Source organism: Biomphalaria glabrata, chromosome 14, assembly GCF_947242115.1.
Source record: "Biomphalaria glabrata chromosome 14, xgBioGlab47.1, whole genome shotgun sequence".
Classification (NCBI taxonomy): domain Eukaryota; kingdom Metazoa; phylum Mollusca; class Gastropoda; family Planorbidae; genus Biomphalaria; species Biomphalaria glabrata.
Genome location: NC_074724.1, coordinates 37,078,351 through 37,098,748, shown reverse-complemented (window position 1 = coordinate 37,098,748; position 20,398 = coordinate 37,078,351). Strand labels below are relative to the sequence as shown.

At 36.7% G+C, this 20,398-nt stretch overlaps 1 protein-coding gene across 12 annotated transcripts in view; it reads right to left on the bottom strand.

Moving 5' to 3' along the window:
- LOC129922793 (uncharacterized) overlaps positions 1-20,028 on the bottom strand; it is a 45,715-nt gene extending 25,687 nt beyond the window's left edge. The window contains exons 1-10 of one of the 12 annotated variants that reach the window (XR_008774655.1): positions 19,862-20,028; positions 13,949-14,139; positions 13,340-13,451; positions 6,616-6,724; positions 5,850-5,910; positions 3,730-5,182; positions 2,465-2,575; positions 2,106-2,201; positions 1,123-1,245; positions 703-845 (exon numbers count right to left, since the gene is read on the bottom strand). Coding sequence is in view for 2 of the 12 variants with exons in the window: in XM_056010115.1 (XP_055866090.1) it covers positions 810-845; positions 1,123-1,245; positions 2,106-2,201; positions 2,465-2,575; positions 3,450-3,509 (426 nt within the window). In the remaining 10 variants the exon portion in view is untranslated. The other 11 variants (XR_008774658.1, XR_008774651.1, XR_008774653.1 and 8 more) reach the window with 11 other exon arrangements.
- Between the last annotated feature and the right edge of the window lie 370 nt (positions 20,029-20,398).

The window sequence follows — 20,398 nt, the reverse complement described above, 5'->3', positions numbered from 1 at the left end:
AACAGAAAGATTTAAAAATTCCTTTATCTCACTTTCGGTCGGAGTGTTACAAGATCAGCTGTCGTCATCGAGAAGTACATAGAAGTCAAATTCATAAAGTGCTGTGTTTCGTGTGTGAATGTTGTTCGAATTTTTCATCTATAATGTTATTGTACAGTAGTTACGCTGATGTCGTCAACTGTAGTCAAACTGAATTTCCATTTGATTGGATCAATAAAATTATCTTATCTTATAATAAAAGTGTATCATTACAAAGAAAAAAATTTGTTTAACACATGAAAATAAATCTTTGAACAGTGGCTAAATCATTGTATCTTTTAGGGAATGGCTGATAATGCTGCTAACAAGGAATTTCTTGTAGAACTTCAAAGAATGTACAAAAGATAAATGATAAAGACATAATTGGCCCTAGCTTTGATCACTATTGTGCCATTTAACAGTTTAAGTGCATCAAAGGTCATAAGACTTCAAACAAGTCCTTTGTAGCTGTAGAATTTTCATTGTACAAGATCAGGTTGATATTAGCAACTATCTGGTTAACCATTGAAAAAATCGTCAATTCAATGATGATAACTGGCTTTAGTTTATAGACACAGCTATACAGAACAAATTATAGATGCAACTTTAACAATTTGGTTCTTCTCCAGAATAATAAAGATTCATACAAGGAAACTGAATGAAAAAGTCCCATGGCAAACTCACATGTTTGTGCTGATATTGGACAAGAGCTCTAGCCTTCAAATGCCATTCTGGCAGTTCTTGGCGGTGATGAACTGGGTGAATATCTCAACTTCGCTCTGCGAGAAGATCTAACTAGCCCTGATAGTCCAACAATTGTTTATTAACTGAAAAAAAAATTATTAGCAAAAGAATTATTTTCCTATTTGTGCATCAGCATCTGACACTTTCTTTCTTTATATTTATTAAACCTTCTCTAGTGCTGTAAAAAACCTGTACAATTTTGCTAAAGAGTAATCTTAACATGAAATATGTTGCTCTGAATATAAAAAAAAGTAATTAAAAAAGGACATAATCTTGAACTACAATATGAAAAAAAAAATTGTGTTTTGTTTATGATATATAATCTAAATCTAAACAAAGCTGAATGATAAATAATCTTACTCTGAAATGTTTTAACATGACATCAGGATCTTGAGTCTTGACTTGAGCTCTAACTGTTGAACTGTCCATCCAAAGCAAGAATGAAAGCATGTCTTCTTCCAGGTGGCAAACATCATGGTAGAACTTTGAGAACATTAGAATAGAAAAGTCTAATCATTAAGGTACTTCTATCAGAACATCATGGTAGAACATTCAGAACATTAGAGTAGAAATGTCTAATCATTAAGGTACTTCTATCAGAACATCATGGTACAACATTCAGAACATTAGAATAGAAATGCCTAATCATTAAGGTATTTCTATCAGAACATCATGGTACAACATTCAGAACATTAGAATAGAAATGCCTAATCATTAAGGTACTTCTATCAGAACATCATGGTAGAACTTACAGAACATTAGAATAGAAATGTCTTATCATTATACTACATCTATAAGAACATCATGGTCAAAATATCAGAGCATCTTGGTACAATTAGATGCAATTATTGTAGACATAGACCTGGTTTCATGCATGTCTTACTGATTGTACTGAGATGTTTGATTTAGTATTAAAATTGGCATGCAATTTTGGTTTTCTGCCTGTATTAAACTGTCATCTGGTTGTCCACTTCTACAGCTATTGACACTTTGGTTAACTACTCAAACTTTAGTGTGTTTCATTTACTTCTTGTAATAATGTTTCACTTGGTCTACTGCTTCTAATTAGATTTCACTTTAGTTTTCTGCATTTTCCAATGACCAGTTTTGAGCCCAGCTCATTTCATAATATTGCATTTTAAATGTTTCTTTTACCATATTTTTTTTCTATTTCTCTGGTTCTATATAAGATGAAAGTCTTGAAATACTTATTTTTATTTTTAATCTATGTTGGCTGGGTGAAAATTTACTACACAATTATTTACTGAGAATCAATAACTTTTGATTCTAGCTAGCAATTTCTAATACACAAAATTTCACAAAGGAAAAGGAATAATATTTACCTGATGATAGTTAGCAGTATTTTCACTATGAATGCCTAAACATTCATTGACTGTTTGAATCCAAGACCAACTCTTATGCTTCGCTGAGACACAGTCCTAATTAGAACAGAAAGAAATTGTAAACAAATTTTCTTTTTAAACACATTTTGACAAAGTAGCAAATATTATTTATTAGTAGGAGCTGGTCTTTAAAGTTTTCCTCTAAGAACAATGGTATATTGACTTTCTTCATGCCTATAATCACTGGTATATAGATTTGTTATCCTAGAATGTATCTTGCGCTAGACCTATTGTAAACCCTTTGCTTATTTAATTCTATACATAAATTTTTTTATAATTTAATAAATATTTATACTTACTTTATGAATTTTGGACTGAGCTGGGACATCTTGTCCTCTGTAAACACTGTCAAATACTAGTGGTCTTTGACTTAGATACAAAGCTCTGGCTTCAATATCTGACTCAACATTCTAGCACAGAGTGAAAAAAAAAATGGATTTATGGCATAAAACAGGTAAGTTGAAACAAAAAGGATTTACTTCAGTTTCTGCAGACTTTAGTGTTCTGACACTGAAAATGTGTAGTATGTAATTTTTTTTCCTAATAACTTTCAAAAATCCCAGAAAATGTTCATTTTTTTAACTCTTTAAATATTATCCTGCCTCTCTATTTTAATGAGTATAATGAATAGAAGGTACTTATTTAAATAATGAAGTTGGTATCTAACCATGGATAATAAGTTATCAATAGCTAGTGATATTACAACATAGATGGCTATTTTTAGTATTCTGACAGTAAGCAAACAGTATTGTAAATAAGGCAACTTGTACTATTGTGGTTTAGAGAGTAATCTTATAATAAGTGTGACAAAGATATGCAAGATAAAAATGTTATAAGTAGCAAGAAATATTGTTGTGGATGAAGCTTGTCTGTCTACATCCTTTAACATCTCAATAGATGATCTTTTCCCTTTGCAACTACTCATGTGCCTTAAGAGGCCAGTCCTAAATCCTAGATACACATCTGCAGTCACAGGCTTGGTATTTTTGATCACTAGACATTGCATCATATTCAACTGTGATCCAGGTCATTTCTGTTATGCTTGCTTTCCATGAGGGTCTATCCTGTGCTTTTGCTTTTTTTCTCCATGCTATTGGTGTTGATTTTGAAAAGCTTCATATAGAGCAGAGTGAAAAAACAACACCATGGATTTATGGAATAAAACTGTTAAGTTGAAATAGTGTTCTATGAGATGAACCTTTGTCTTTATGACTGAAGGAGGCCAAGAATCATTTAAAAATGGAATAGAGAAGCTCTACTGCCCTCTATTTGATATGGACTAACCTCTCCATTACTGAGGAAAAATCTGCGCATAAAATGTGTGATTGCTGGGCTTTCCAACATCAGCACTCATCTCTCTTTCATGCTGACCAGATACTGATGTATCTTGTATTATTATAACATCACTGTTGATATCATGATGTAGGTAACTTTCAATATAATTACATCAATAGCTGATAATGTTATATTTTAGTAACATTAATAGCTGAAGTTATAAAATGTAGCTAAAATTATTGAATGATGTAAGTTGCTGATGATGTTGAGGTATCAAGAGCTTACTTACTTAGACATAGGTCCTCCGGCGCCGTTCGGCGCATTGGGCGGCAAGCTGTCTCCATAATGATCTATCACTGGTAATGTCTGAAGCCTCCTCCCACCTGGTGTCCACTGTTCTGAGGTCCTCCATGAAGGTGTGTCGCCAGGTAATACGAGGACGTCTCTGTTTGCGCTTTCCTTGTTTTGGCTTCCATGTTATCGCAACTCTTGGTGTGCGTAATTCATTTTGACGTAGAACATGTCCCTCAAACCTCATGCGACGTTCAGTCACAACCTCACTAAGTGTTCGACTCCCAGTTCGGTATAGGATTTCCAAGAGCTAATGATATTATAACATTTATAAAGTTACTTGATAAAATTGGTCTTCCAAATATCTTTACAATCCTCAGACAACGACGTCTGAGCTGGCTTGGTCCTGCAGGACAATCATATACCAAGTGTTATTTTTATGGACAATTCACGACAGGTTCCAGATGTACACACTATGTAAAGAAATGGTAACCAAGAAAGGTATGGACAGCGAAAATGATTTGCCTCAGTTCTGAAAAAAAAAGCATGCCAAATGTCACCTTAACCTGGGACACATGAGGAAAGGAACATCTCTCTACAGCCACATTAATGAAAAAGTGTTATGTGAAATGAACTATTAAAAGAGGTCCACTAGTAGATCCAAATGTGTTGAGTCAACAAAAATGCTAGCTGTGGCATTCATACTCTCTCGCTTTGACTACTGCAACGCCGTGCTAGAAGGTATACCTGATGACAAAATAGCCAAGATGCAATGTATTCAGAACAACGCCGCTGTGGCATTCATACTCTCTCGCCTTGACTACTGCAACGCCGTGCTAGCAGGTATACTTGATGACAAAAGATGCAACGTATTCAGAACAACGCCACATGAATAGTACTTAGAAAAACAAGACAAGATTCTGCTACTACGCTCTTTTGTTAATTGGAGGCGCAGTAGCTGAGTGGTAAAGCACTTAGCTATCTGAACCAGGGGTCCCGGGTTCAAATCCTGTCAAAGACTCGAATTTCTAATTTTGGGATCTTTGGGTTTAGTGGTTGGTTGTTGTGCTGGCCTCATGACACCCTATTTAACCATGGGCCAGAGAAACAGATGAACTTTACATCATCAGCCCCATGGTCTGAAAGGGGAACTTTTTTTTATAATTATGTCATTTGGCTATGAAAACATTATTATTCACATGACTGATGGGCCAATACATTTTGAAGTAACTTTTTTTTAAAGGGATCTGCTTAATATAATAAAGCAATCATAAAAACTGCTTATCTATTGTATCAATGTACAAAACTATACTTGCATACACTGACCTTTGGTGAGCATCAGCTGAGGCTAGTGCAGCCCACATAATTACCAATGAAAATACTTTTTTGCAGCTGTATGTGATGAATTTCATTCCCAGCATGCCTTCTATACGTCTGCTGCCATGGCTCACCTGGTGTGGCATTGGAAGTAAGAAACTAATTAGATTATTCCAAGTCTTATAGAGTTTTATATTCTAGTGTTAGAGAGACACATTACAAATGTTAAATCAATTTCAGAATGAAATGTTTGTTAATCTTCATCTGCTGAGAGAGACAATATTTCTTATCCAAGCTGCATTCCTTCATCACATTTACCTATCCTTTAGCATGTTAGACCATTGGGGCACCACAAAGATCTGTTGACCATCTTTCTGCTTAGTTCCTTAGCTTTAGATTTTTTAAAAACATGGGCTGCCCAAACATTATTGCCTCTCTACTGATCTTAAGAAATGCCAAGCTTTACATTAGGCACCCACCCTTTCCAGCAGCTGCCCAAAGAAATGACATAGTTGGTAGTTTAACTAGATACAGTTTTGATGAATGCCAGAAACAAAGAAAAATCTAGAATGAACTAATAGTGCAATGCAATGAGCTGTAAAACACACTGAGAACATGTTTAGCTTTTTTTTTTTTTTTCAATTTGAAAAATTGTTTTTAAAAACTTTTAAATTATTTGTTATATGTAGGGTTCTTGAGTTTATAAGGCTCATTTTGTCACCATTTTGTTCTAGAGTTATTTTAAAAGGAAGTTGAAAGCTAAAACAGTCATAACTTAGGAATGTTTTAAAGTCAACTTACTGCTGAAAGTGTACCAGCAATAATACAAGTGTGGACAGTCCAGGATACAGACAGTTGTTGGCTAACAAGGCAAAGCTGAACTCATCTAACCTAACCCATCTTTACGCACAATATGATCGGTGAAGTACAAACTTTGATGTCAAAATGTAAATATATTAATAACATTACTCTATTTGAGTAAGGGCCTAAGAGTTTGGCCTGAACTGTGTGAAATTTGAACCAATCACTTGGCAGCCTCATCCAGGGGCTTCTTGTCCCAGCATTCAAATATTTTTTTCCCAATTTATTGTTTTCAGAGCGTTAGTCTCCCCTTAAGTCATTATTTAGTTGAAGCTAACAAATTTAAGTTTATACCAAAAAGTAAAGCATTAAATGTATGTTAAGTTCCCCTTGCAGACTTTGCGGTCTATGTGGTAGATGTTGTTTCTGTGGCCCATGGTTAATGAGGGTGTCATGCGGCCAACACAATGATCAACCACCTTTACAATTCCCTAACTAAAGTCAGGTACCCATTAGAACTCTTTGAATCCTGAATTATTTTCCACGTTTAGATGGAATTAATTTTTTTTTGCCATTCGGGGTGAAAAGAATGCTTTGATTAGACTTTTATAAATTTTTTGTTTATAATATAGCACAAAGCAATTATAATAAAACAAAAAATTATTTTTATATTAATGTTTGAAAATTAAAAATAAACATTTACAGACTGCAAAAAAAGCCTCTAGGATCTAGATCTAGAGCAATATAATAAAAAATAAATATTTACCAACAAGTTTCAGATGTATTTTATTGCCGGCATGGAAGAGGTAAAGATACTGAAGACAGTCCGGTGCAAAGTCTTTCACATCCCAGGATCTTAAAATGGTATGACGATCCTTAAAATACAAATAAAAACTCCATGAGTCACAAACATCACAATTTTTGTTTATCTTTTAGCTCACTTGGTTACCTAAACTAGTCTATATCAATATACTTTTTATAAAGCTTTTATCAAGTCTGACTGACTTTTTGATAAAAATTGTGTACATGTTATTCTCCCACTTCACATACTCAGATCAAGTTGAAACATAGCACTATTATTCATTGTCCTTAACAAAACATAATTAACCAAAGAGTTAAATGATTATTGGCTACATGTAATTTTAATTGGGGAAAAGTAAAGGCGGTTGGTCATTTTGCTGGCCACATGACACCCTCACTTACAATAGGCCACAGAAACAGATGACCTTTATATCATCTGTCCTATAGACCACAAGGTCTGAAAGGGGAACTTTCCTTTTTTATGTGTTGTTACAAACTGACAGGAGAAAGGATGAAAGGCGGAACACTGGCGCCTCAAAACCAGTTTAGCTTCGTGTTGATGGGGCATGTCAGCCTAAATAACGCAACCCATCTAGGAGAAGGAAAACTCTCCAAACCTCCACTCTGTGGCGATACTCCCCCGTGTGGGTATCGGGGCTTGGAAATGACCAAGAGAAATAAATAACCCCACTGCCTTTCCACTTGCATTTCACTAAGTGAATAATAGTGGACCTTCCCCCCCTCTAGGTGCTTTTTGACAGAGGTTTGGATTGCACTACACCAGACAGAGGTTCTAATACATTCTAATACTAGATATAAATCCATCATGAAGTGTTTTTTTTCTGGATCTGGTGAATGTGATATCGTGAAGGGGCCTGGATCCAGGATGTGACGATTCCACAGGGCATACCCAGGGCACAGTCCACTTTAAGCTTTCTACTGCAGAAAAGTTCCATTTGGAGAGCTCTATGGATGGCGGAGAATGGACCATTGGCCAACCCCACCTTGTCCCATGGATATTCCGGTTACAGTCTTCAGACCTAGATGTTTCCTTTTATGTCAGTATTGGAGAAAATTGCCAAGACCGAAAACTCCCTTAAAATGCGGGGACTATATATATTTATAGATTTTTAAAAAGCCTGAGGAAACAGCCAGCCTACACTAAATGCCAAGGAATTTAACGAAAAATCCATACGAGCTCAGACGTCGCCTCGTAAAAGGTCTGCGCATGGCAATTTCTTCCAGGACTGCCTGTGATAAGTCAGCTACTGGAAATAAAAAACAGACTAGCAGCAAACACCTAAACCTTTTGCAACTCAACATCTTAGGCCTACAAAACAAGACAACAGAACTCCAACACATACTCAAGAAGCATGATATACACATAGCGCTATTGCAAGAAACACTACTGCCCAAGAAAAAAATAAACATCACAGGCTACACACAGTACAGATTCCTTTGCACCAAATGTCAGGGAATTATGACCCTCATAAGAAACAACACACAAGCCACAGTAAAACAAATACAGAACAATACAGACATCGACACGCAGGAAATACTTCTTTGGAGAGGAGGAACAAAGTACACCATCAAAAACTACTATTGCCCACCATCATCAACAGCAAATAGACATACAACTACCACACTACACAAGGACAATAATAGCTGGCAACATCAATGCACACACACCTTCCCTAGGCTACCCACACTACAACAAGCGTGGCAAAGAAATATAGGATGTAACAAATGCCTCTAACCTACAACTTCTGCAAAACAAAACTTCACCTCCAACTTTCCTCCACAGAGCACACAACACAACTAGCAGACCTGACCTAACTTTTATCTCTACAGACATTACCAACTCTTCTAAAATAACAGTACTTGAAGACATAGGTAGTGACCACAGGCCTATACTCCTCAATATTGGAATGCCAGGTAGATACCAATCCAACAAAACAACTAGATGGAACTATAAAAAAGCTAACTGGGCAGCTTTTTCACAAGAAACAGACACAAGACTATCAAGCATAATTGAGACAGACGTCAATTCAACTAGATCTAAACAAGGATGGTCGAAAGGCCTAGACCCTTCTGCACCGGTTAACAGGAAAGAAACAAATAACAAACCCCCAACCTATAAAAGGCACTGACGACATAATAACAGAAAACCTTAAAAAGGCTGAAACCTTCAATAAATATTTTGCCAGCATTAACAAGTCAAAGCCAAGAAAACAACTGGACCAGGCCTTCAGTAATATCTTAAAGAAAGAAGAAAAAGCTCCAACAGTCAACTGTCAGATCTTTGACACTCTCTTCACTCTACATGAGCTCAATACTGCCCTCAAGCCTCAAGTCAAGAAAATCCCCTGGAAACGATAAAATAACAAATGAAATGATTCAGGGACTAGGACCACAGGCCCAAAACTGTATACTTAACTTTATCAACCAAACATGGAAAACTGGAGACATACCACAGGAATGGAGAACCGCAAACATAATACCCATTTTAAAGAAAAATAAACCACCTGGAGACTCAAAAAGTTATAGACCAATATCTCTAACATCCAACATTGGCAAAATGGCAGAAAAAATGATCAATAACCGACTTTATTGGTGGCTAGAAAGTACTTGCTCACTCCACAATGCACAAGCTGGCTTCAGGAAAGCAAGTAGAACAGAAGACCACCTCTTTCGTTTTATCCAGGACGCAGAAGAAGGGTTTCATGAAAACAAGCACACTACAGCAGTATTTATAGATTTGCAGCAAGCCTATGATAAAGCGTGGAGAAAAGGTCTATTTTTGAAGATGAAAAAAATGGGCATCCATGGAAAAATGTACAGCTGGATCAGGGCATTCTTAAAAAACAGAACCATCCAAACCCAATTCGAAGGTGCCATCTCTAGTAAAAAAAGTTTGGAAGAAGGACTACACAAGGTTCAGCCCTTAGCTGCACTCTCTTTCTAATCTTCATGAATGACCTCCCGGACCTCATTTCGGTCAATAAGGCACTTTATGCAGACGACCTTTTAATTTGGACTACAGAGAAATATCCAGTGCTGACTAGATCCAAACTAAATAGAGCCCTCACAACTATCTCCACATATTCAAAATTATGGAAAATGGAAATAAACAAAGAAAAGTCAGTTAATTCAATCTTTAGCCACAGCAACAAAACAGCAAAAAGAAACTACATCCTAAAAATAGACTCTCAGCCAATAAATAAAGAAGAAAATCCAACATATCTTGGTGTAAAACTAGACCAAAGACTGTCTCTAAAACACTTTATGGCAGATTTAAAAGAAAAGGCATCACTAAGATTAAACATAATAAAACACCTAGCAGGAACATCCTGGGGAGCTGAAAAGAAAACCTTAAGACAGTTATACACTGGATATGTCAGATCTGTAATGGATAACTGTCTCTCCATACAAGTAGCTGCCAACAAAACCTATCAATCATCATTAGATACAATCCAAAACCAAGCCTTGCGGCTAATTAGTGGAGGTATGAGAACTACTCCCACAGCAGCCTGAGAAATAGACTCCAATATTGAACCTCTTAAGTTAAGGCGCAACAGAGCAGCATTAGAAGCTATTGAGAGATACAGAAGGTTGGAGGAAATATAGGAAAAACAACCAAAAAAGCAAAAGACTCTGAATTAACTTACTGATGAACTAGCCCTAAAACACCACCTACCCAATAACAGAGAAAAAATTACCAGGTTTTCAAACATTACGCCCGGACTAAACTACAAACAACCAACCATCAAAACACATTTACTAAATAACACCTTAACAAAGAATCAAATCCACTGGAGCTCAAAGTAGGCACGCTTGAAACAATCGAAAGCTATCAAAAAAAACAGCTTTCCATATTTATACAGACGGATTGGCTTTCAAAGCTACCATCAGTGCTGGTCTTGGTGCCTTCCTGGTCTTCCCTAAAAATAAACACTTTGAGATAAGCACACCCTGTGGCGATTACTGCTCAAACTTCCAAGGCGAAATTGAGGCAATTACCATAGCACTTCAGACAGTGGAAAACAAATTATATGAAGGAGTGCAACCACCATCAGATATTGTTGTCTTTACAGACTCCCAATCTACTCTGCAAGCACTTAACAGCAGCACCTCAAACATCCCAAGAGAGTTGACAACACTCATTGTGATAATCCACCAGATGATATCAAAATTAAATATCAATATCACACTACAGTGGATCCCTGGACACATTGACATCATGGGAAATGAAAAGGCAGATAAGCTATCAAAGGCAGGTTCATCTATAGAACAACCAGATAGACCTGTTACCTCACCCTAAGGTCAATGTTAGTCAACAATCACAAAGAGGAGTGGCTCAACCAATGGGCATCAGGAAACACAGGCAGAGCCATGTACAGAGAAATGACTACGCCTAACAAACTGGACAGTATTAACTTCCTCCCCCGCAAAGAACAATCTACAATCTTCCAACTAAGAACAGGACACACACCACTATTAAATTACCACCTGAACAAAATAAACTCCATACAACTACCCCTTTGCAGACACTGCGCCCACCCCTTTGAAACCGTAAACCATATCCTCTTTGAATGCCCCTCCCTAATCCACCTTAGGCAGACCCTACTTCCACTACAGCCCAACATAACCAACACCCTGTATGGCAGTGCTGAACAACTGAAGAAAACGGCACACTTTTTTTCCTTGGCACAGTCTACAAAAGAGCTCACAGCAATAAAGCTGGCTAGAAGAAAAAGAAGAAGAATGTGAAAAGTGAAATAGAACTAACAGTATTGAGATATGTGCCTGTAAATGTGCAGCTATTTTATAAGCTTTGTTTATTTTTTATTTTGCTTGTTACATTTCTTTCTTATTAGAGGCTCAATGTATTGAGAAACTATATTGTGATCTTATATTTCTGTATTACAACATTGTTTCTTTATAAAATCAACTTGTCAGGATGTAACCTTATAAAACGAGAGCTTTAATTCATTCTTCTTCAAGCCACATTTATGTTGCTGACTTTTAGGCTCTTTAGCTGCCCACTTTTCCTCATTTAGACCTTGTGATCTATAAGACAGATGATGTATAGGTCATCTGTTTCTGTGGCCCACAGTTAATGAGGGTATCATGTGGCCAGCACAATGACCAATGGCCTTTAGATGTCCCCAACTATTTCCAGGTACCCATTACAGTTTTGTGGACTCAGGAGCGCCCTTAAAATCCTGAAATTAAAAACCCAGTCATCACTCGGATTCAAACTCGAGACCCCTCAGTTTGAAAGCCAAGTGCTTTACCACTTAGTCACCACAACCTGTCCCATAGAAAAAAATGTGCTGTTTACTTTTTAGCTGTTCTACACTGCCATACAGTCTTGGTTATTTTGTGGTAATTGGTTCTGTCTGCGATGAATTAACTTCTGTGAAATTTCCTTTATTAATTCACTTTTTGTGTTTATTATATTTCTAAGTAAAAAGGGAAAATGGTGTAAGATCATGTCTCAGTGGTTCAAGTGTAGTTATATAAATAATTTAGTGTTCTTGCTACAAGTCTGGAGCATAAAATTGAAAAAATTTCAGAAACTCAATAAAGTCTCATACAAACTAGAAAATCTTGATGAATTTTATTTTTATTTAATGTACATAATCCAGCTCAGGCTTTAGAACAGCCACAAAAACAGTGTTTCTTGTTTTAAGCACCAAAGAGTTCTTCTTCATCATTCTCATTGTTATGTTGGAGTGTTCATATGACTAGACCAATACATGAGATGAACTGTGCAGTGGTTTCCAAATCAGGGAGCTCTCCATATAGTTTTCTTTCTATTGGGGCGATTTGGGGCCAATGTCTTATGCGGGCCTCTTGGTAGAGAGAGCAGTTTTGGAGGACGTGGTCGGCATTTTCTGGTGATACTCCACATGGGCAGATTTCACTGGTTCCAATTTTGAGCTTCCGGAACATGTGTTGTCGCATTCTGTTGTGTCCGGTCCTGAGTTGAAAGATTATATGTTGGTCTTGTCGGGATAGCTTATAGTAATCGTCATCTTTCTTGTGATTTGGATGAGAGCTCGTCCATTTCTCATTTATTTTGTCTACAATTAATTTCTTCATTTCTTCTGGATAGAGTGCAGAGTTTACTTGTGAGTTTGTTCTCCCACTCTTGACGAGTGTGTCAGCCTTCTCATTTCCTGCTAGTTGTATGTGAGCTGGTATCCATTGAATAACAGTTTTTTTGCTATGTTGGAGTTCAGCAACCAAAGAGTTGTTTTTTTAATATTTGGCATGTTCAATAGAAGTGGAAGAAAGAGAGAAAGAAAAATATTATGGGCTAATAGCTTGAACAAATTTGCTTCTTTAATTTTTTGTTATTTTTTTGTTGCCAGTTTCAACATGACGCTAAATGCTGAAACAATGAACAATACATACATATAGCATCCCCGTGAAGCACTAGGGTCCACATTTTTATAAGAGAAATTAGTGAATTATATAAACACAATAAGGGACTGTAACAAGCAGGGCAATAACCAGTAACCCCAGAAACAGTCTTTATATATGTAATATGTATGCATCATTCAGTTTCGAAGTGAGACTGCAATTTGTGTTTTCAGTTAACCAGGAGATTGCAAGCTTCATTCAAAGACCAATGTCTGAGTACCACTCATGGAATCAAAGTTTTAGACAGTCTTACTTACATGAGGTTACTGTTATTCAATGGATACCAGCCCACATACAACTAGCAGGAAATGAGAAGGCTGACACACTCGCCAAGAGTGGGAGAACAAACTCACAAGTAAACTCTGCACTCTATCCAGAAGAAATGAAGAAATTAATTGTAGATAAAATAAATGAGAAATGGACGAGCTCCCATCCAAATCACAAGAAAGATGATGCTTACTATAAGCTATCCCGACAAGACCAACGTCTAATCTTTCGACTCAGGACCGGACACAACAGAATGCGACAACACATGTTCCGGAAGCTCAAAATTGGAACCAGTGAAATCTGCCCATGTGGAGTATCACCAGAAAATGCCGACCACGTCCTCCAAAACTGCTCTCTCTACCAAGAGGCCCGTATAAGACATTGGCCCCAAATCACCCCAATAGAAAGAAAACTATATGGAGTGCTCCCTGATTTGGAAACCACTGCGCAGTTCATCTCATGTATTGGTCTAGTCATATGAACACTCCAACATAACAATGAGAACGGTGAAGAACATGAGGTTAAGTGAAGAAACATGAAGTTAATCTTAAAAAGAAATTTAAAACAAAAATCTAACATAAAATGGAAAAAAATCTTACAGTCTGTGCTTTGTCTTGTGTTAAACGAACAGCCAAAAGAAGAAAGCAAAAGCTTCATCAGCTTGACACCACATCAGGTCCACATCTTTTAGTGCTGATCGCTTGATGTACATGACTCTATCAGACCTCTATTAGAAGACTTGCTTACTGGTTTCCAACTCACGGGGACACATCAGAATTACATCTCTATTCTTGAAAAAAAAAAAGATATATAAGGTTAAGCATTCTGATAGCTGAATTAAACATTTTTAAGTTTCTTGGGTTAAATTTTTTCTTTACAACTAATCAAGTTTTCAGTCCAATTTCTTTTGAAATATAGACAAATGGTCAACATCTTAACAAACTATATTTATTACGACTGTTTCTTATTGCCTTAAACTCAGATTACTCTGCTAAGTCATTGGTTTCCCTTGCTGATTTAGGCAACCCATATAAGGTAGGCATTAGAGTTTAGTGGACTCTAAGCCTTTTTCCAATTAATATCGAGAGAAGATTCTCCCGACAGAATAATAATTGTTTTGCCATTTCTTCACTAAACATTGTGTAGGTTGAAGCTATGTGTTCAAATTGATCCAAGTAATTTTCAAGAGTTTCCTCTTTGATGTTAAAGTTATGGAATTTGGAGATGTTTGTTGGGTCGATATATTAGGGTTTACTTTGACTGCTTCTACTTTTGCTAATTCTATCCATTCCTCACTTTCTTTTTGTTTGGTTTCTAATTGTTTTTGTTTGAGTTCTAAGTCTTTTAATTCTTTTTGATGAGCTCGTTGAGCTGCTCTTTCATCTCTTTCTCTTATTCCCCAATATATGTTTCTAGTTTATCCCTCTCTTTCTTTTCAGCTTTTTCTAATTCTAATTCAATAAATTGTGAGAAATTAGTGGAGGGATCAACAAAGGCTATGGCACCTTACCCGAAAATAAAGGCAGCTATCCAGAGAGATGAAAGGGGCAGTCCCCCAGAAGGTTGTGCGCAGGGCTAACTACTTTGTCATATAAAAAACAAATACTGTCCTGAAAGCTTCTACTCACAAGAAAACCTGGACAGATCTCAAAGGAAAACAGACTTGGCCTGGAAAAGACATGATTTTTGTTTTGCAACATGGAACGTGCAAAGCCTTTATAGAGCAGGTGCGCTAGCCCAACTTACTGAAGTGTTAAAGAAATAAAGGATACCTCTTGTAGCCATACAGGAAACCAGGTGGAAAAACATTCTCAGAACTAAGGAGTATACTATATTTTATAGTGGTGGACGCATTAACTTAGGTACAGGTTTTGCTGTAAAAAGAAAATGGCAGGTAATGTCATTGGACTTAAACCTGTAAGTGATAGACTCTGCTCACTACGTTTGAGAGGAAAATTCTTCAACATATTATTCATCAATGTCCATACCCCTACTGAAGATGCAGATGATAACACAAAAGAAGCCTTCTATGATGGACTGGAAAGAATTTATGATGAAGCACCAAAGCATAACATCAAAATAAATCCTAGGAGATTTTAATGCAAAAATTGGAAAAGAACCAGCATACAGGCCAACAATTGGCAAAGAAAGCTTACATGAATAGTCCAACAATAATGGCATAAGATTAGTGAATTTTGCATCAGGAAAAGGAATGTCTATCTGCAACACTAAATTTTAACATGAGAGTATTCACAAGGTAACCTGGATCTCACTCGATTTAACACCCAGAATCAAATAGATCATATACTCATAGATAAGAGACATGGATCGGATATGCTAGATCAGAAGTGTGCAAATTACGGCCCACAGGCCACATGAGACCCGCCTAACTGTTTTATGTGACCTGCGCATACCTACAGAAATTAGGTGAGCTCATAGATTATACATATAAAGAATGCAAATATATAAAAAATAACTACTTTTAAATATCTATATAAATTATTGAAATTTCTGATTCTTATCAGTTATGATGAAGAGGTGAAAGAAATAGTCTCTACACATCATTCTAAAAAGCCTAAACTAAACCTAGCGTAAATTCTTATTTGCAATATTTTAAAGATCCAGTCAAAGATTGAAACTCAGAGAAGTACTTGAAGATTTGGAAATAAAACATTCCAATGATCGGTACCACAGTAGTGTCTGCTGGCTTAACATGGACAAGATATTGAGTAGAATATTGGATCTCAAGGAAGAAATTGTTACGTTCCTTGAAGGACATTGACTATGACTTTGCTACTAATATTTCTAATGAAGAGTGGAAGACTCAAACTTTTTTTTTCTTCGGAGGTATTGCACATGAAATGTATGTGCATGCTAAATCTTTTCAAACAAAACTTTCCCATTTTTCCAGGCAAGCAAGTGAAAACAGATTTTGACATTTTCCTTTGCTGAAAGGTAAAACTATTTCTAGTAAGACGGTTTAATTATTTGAATTATTTGATTGTGGAATGGGCTGAATACTTTGAGGGGACAATGGAGAATATGAACTGCCACATTGGAGGACCAGATCCCTTAGTGAACCAACACTCATTGAAACATCAGAAATAATTAGGACCACAAAGAATCACAAAGCACCAGGAGAGGACCAAATTACAGCACAACTAATTAAATATGGAGGAGAACACTTAGATTCCCAAATACACAGACTAATATCAAGGATTTGGGAAGAAGAAGTAATACCAACAGAATGGGAAATAGCTCTTATAATCCCAATACACAAAAAAGGATCCAAGCTAAAGTGCTGCAATTACAGAGGAATCTCTCTACTAAATGTGACTTATAAGATCCTGTCTAGGCTTATAACTAAGAGGCTAGGAAAATACTCAGAAGAAATCTTAGGTGACTAGTAATCTGATTTCAGATCAGATAGATCCACAACTGTGGGTCCACAACCAACAGGGACGATGTCACGATATACAGCTAACCTCTACAATACCTTGCTTATGCCGATGACATTGCCTTATTGCAGTGATGCCCAAACTACGGCCCGCGGGCCAGATCCGGCCCGCGACGTGCTTCTATCCGGCCCGCCAAAGCATTGGAACAAAATGTTAAAAACAAAGGTAAAAAATTATAATGTTGAAAAAAATATTCTCACTAAGTTATGATTCTCCCTCATTCTTTGATGAATTCCATCTTTTTGTTTGGTATTTTAATATTCATAGTAAATATTTTTTTATTGTAAGAACACAAGTGTTTTGTTTTTTTCAATGACGATAAAACTTGACAGCTATTTTTAATTCTTGGAAAATTCCGCTACTGTCTTGAGCTAGCCGTGTCCTTGACACCTTGTGTGTGCAACACAGAACATCATCGATGCATAGTTTTGGGTCGTGTTCTTTTCATATCAAAGCGATAGGTACCGTCAGTGTTTCACGTTTATGATTGAATGAAATGGGAGAGAAACGAAATGTGGACTCTGAATGTAGAAGCTTTCAGGAAAAGTGGACAGATCTTTACTTTTGTTGTGGAATATGATAGTAAGCCAACATGTTTGATTTGTAAAGAAAGTGTGGCTGTTTTTAAAGAACATAAAAGGCATCATGAAGCCAAACATATAAACACATATGGTGGCATTCTTGGTTTGAGCCCCGAAGACAAGATTGCCAAGTTACGACTAGAGATTGGGGAATTGACAAGAATATTTAACAAAAAGAGACAAGGGCCAGAGTTGCTCACATCTTAAGTAGAGCAATGAAGACTTTTTTTCCGATGTCGAATGTGTAAAAAAAAGTGCTTGCTAGCAGTGATGGAAGAAATGTGTCATGAAAAAAAGAATGCAGTAGAAGCTGTCAGCCTTTCTCGCATGACAATTACAAAGCGAGTGGAAGATATTGGAGTAAATCTTCATTTACAATTAAAAGACAGAGCAGCAGAATTCGAAATGTTTTCTACTGCTGCTGACGAGTCCACTGACATAACTGATACTGCTCAAATCTTGGTATTTTTTTTTGCGGAAGAAATAGCAATTTTGATATATCAGAAGAGCTAGCAGCTATGAGGAGCATGCATGGGACTACAGCTGGAGAAGATCTGTTCAAAGAAGTGTCAGCCATCATAGAGGACCTTGCTCTTCCTTGGAATAATTATTTGGAGTGACTACTAATGGCGCTAGAAATATGGTTGGATGTCACAGCGGACTGACAGCAAGAGTTATTTAAAAAGTTGTTGAATCAAATGGAACTGAACCCCTGCAGCTTCACTTTATCATTCACCAACAAAATCTCTGTGGAAAGGTTTTGAATTTGGACCATGAGATCATGATTGTGCTCAAATATTTATGACCGATAAATCAAAACAAGTGCCACAAATAAACGACTCCTCATGGCTGTGGGATTTGGCTATTTTATGCGAGATCACATCACATCTAAATGAACTCAACACCAAACTACATGGGAAAGACTAATTGATTTCGCATGTGTATGCAGACATATGTGCTTTCCAAACAAAATTGGAACTCTTCATTTAACAGGCGGAAAAGGTGCATCTTGTCCACTTTCAGACCTGTACCACTCTACAAAATGATAAGCAGCTAAATATGTCTTTCCCTAAAGAAAGAATGATCAAACTTCTGAGGCTCTTGATGGATAATTTCAGTGAAAAATTAGTGGATTTTCAGAATTTAAAAAATGAGATCCGTCTTTTTGAAAATCCGTTTGCTGCCGATGTGTCAAGTGCTCCGACAGATCTGCAACTGGAACATTGACTTACAAAGCCAGACATCCCTGCTTGTGTCAAGTGCTCCGACAGATCGACAACTGGAACTGATTGACTTACAAAGCCAGACATACCTGCTTGTGTCAAGTGCTCCGACAGATCTACAACTGGAACTGATTGACTTACAAAGCCAGACATCCCTGCTTGACAAGTGATGCAGACCATTGACTTCTGCTCCATCATACCTGAGGAAGCGACTCACGGATGAAAATCTAGATTCCGTGCTCCGACTTGGTGTTTCATCTATGCAGCCAGATATTCAGAAGATGGTTTTGGATAAACTTCATGCATCACATTAATTTATGTAAACTATTACAAATAGTTTATTGTATATATTTTTTTTCTTATTGGTGATATGGCCCGCGACACGAATGCCGAAAATTAAAGTGGCCCACAGACCAAATAAGGTTGGGCATCACTGCCTTATTGGGTAAAGAAACGTCTGACATTGCTAGTTTTTTCACACAACTAGAAGAAGCATCTCAACCAGCAGGACTTGAGGTCAATGACAGTAAACTTGAGTAAACCCAAGTACCCAAATATCACGTCATATAATTTAGATTATTTTAGATTAGATCTAGATCTAGTTGCCTTCTAATCTCCCCTTTCACTAGATCTATTCTAACATATATTCAATACTGGATCTACTCATGATCTAGCATCAATTTTTTTATTCATTTTCACTACTAAAAAAAATTGGTCTCAAATTTGTCAAATGTTAATGAGACAAATTCAACAAATTTATACAAATTGCTACTAGAAACTCTAGACTCTAGACCTAGATTAGTCTAGTTAACTCTAGTTCTAGATTTTTTCTAGATCTAGACTCTACTGTAGTACTGTCTCTACAGTAACTATCTAGATTCTAGTTTGTCTAGATTACTCGTCTCTAGAAACTCTAGAATACTCTAGATCTAGTATAGTCTAGTCGTCTAGGTCTAGATCTTGAATCTTCATCTAGTCTATCTCTATTAACTCTATGTATAGTCTATAATTTATTTCGTAGAGTTATTTATTATATAGTAATATACTTATTATATAGATCTAGATCTACTCTATAACTCTACTACTAACTAGATCTAGTTACTAGTAGTACTAGTACTAGTAGTACTAGACTAGTAGTAGTACTAGATCTAGATCATAGATCTAAATCTAAATCTAGTCACTACTAGTAGTACTGCCACTAGACTAGTGACTAGTCTACTACTTCACTACTTACTACTAGAATTACTTACCCCAATCATTATTTATATCCATATTCTACAGCTGAAACATTAATATTCCCATTAGAATCTTATTCATAAGCCTAAATATGTTTCATTTTGAAGGCTTTCAAAAAATCCATTCCAACATGCTGCAGAGATGAGATAATCATAATCATAAGCCATGATAAGCACCTAAAAATAGCTTCACTATCGCTCTTCTAGGTCAGAGTTAGTAAAGGTTTAAATCGTTATTTAAAAACTAGCAGTGCGTGCGTAAACGAAACAACCCAAAATCGGCGACTAATCGGCGCCTTCGACATAGCGGTCACGCTCTAGTTGTCTACCTACATCGAAGTCCAGAAGGGCGTAGGCGCCATTATCCCATTGGTGGTTAGAAAGGCTTTTATCTAACTAACAGTCCTGGACGTAGGGCTCTTCACCTCTGTCCTGTCTGAGGCAGGGGCGTAGCTAGGAATTTTTCATCGATTGGGGGCCCGGGGGGCTTGGCCTCTTTGGGGGCCCCTGCAGTTGCTTAATATTAAACTTTCAATGTAAAAAACACTCATT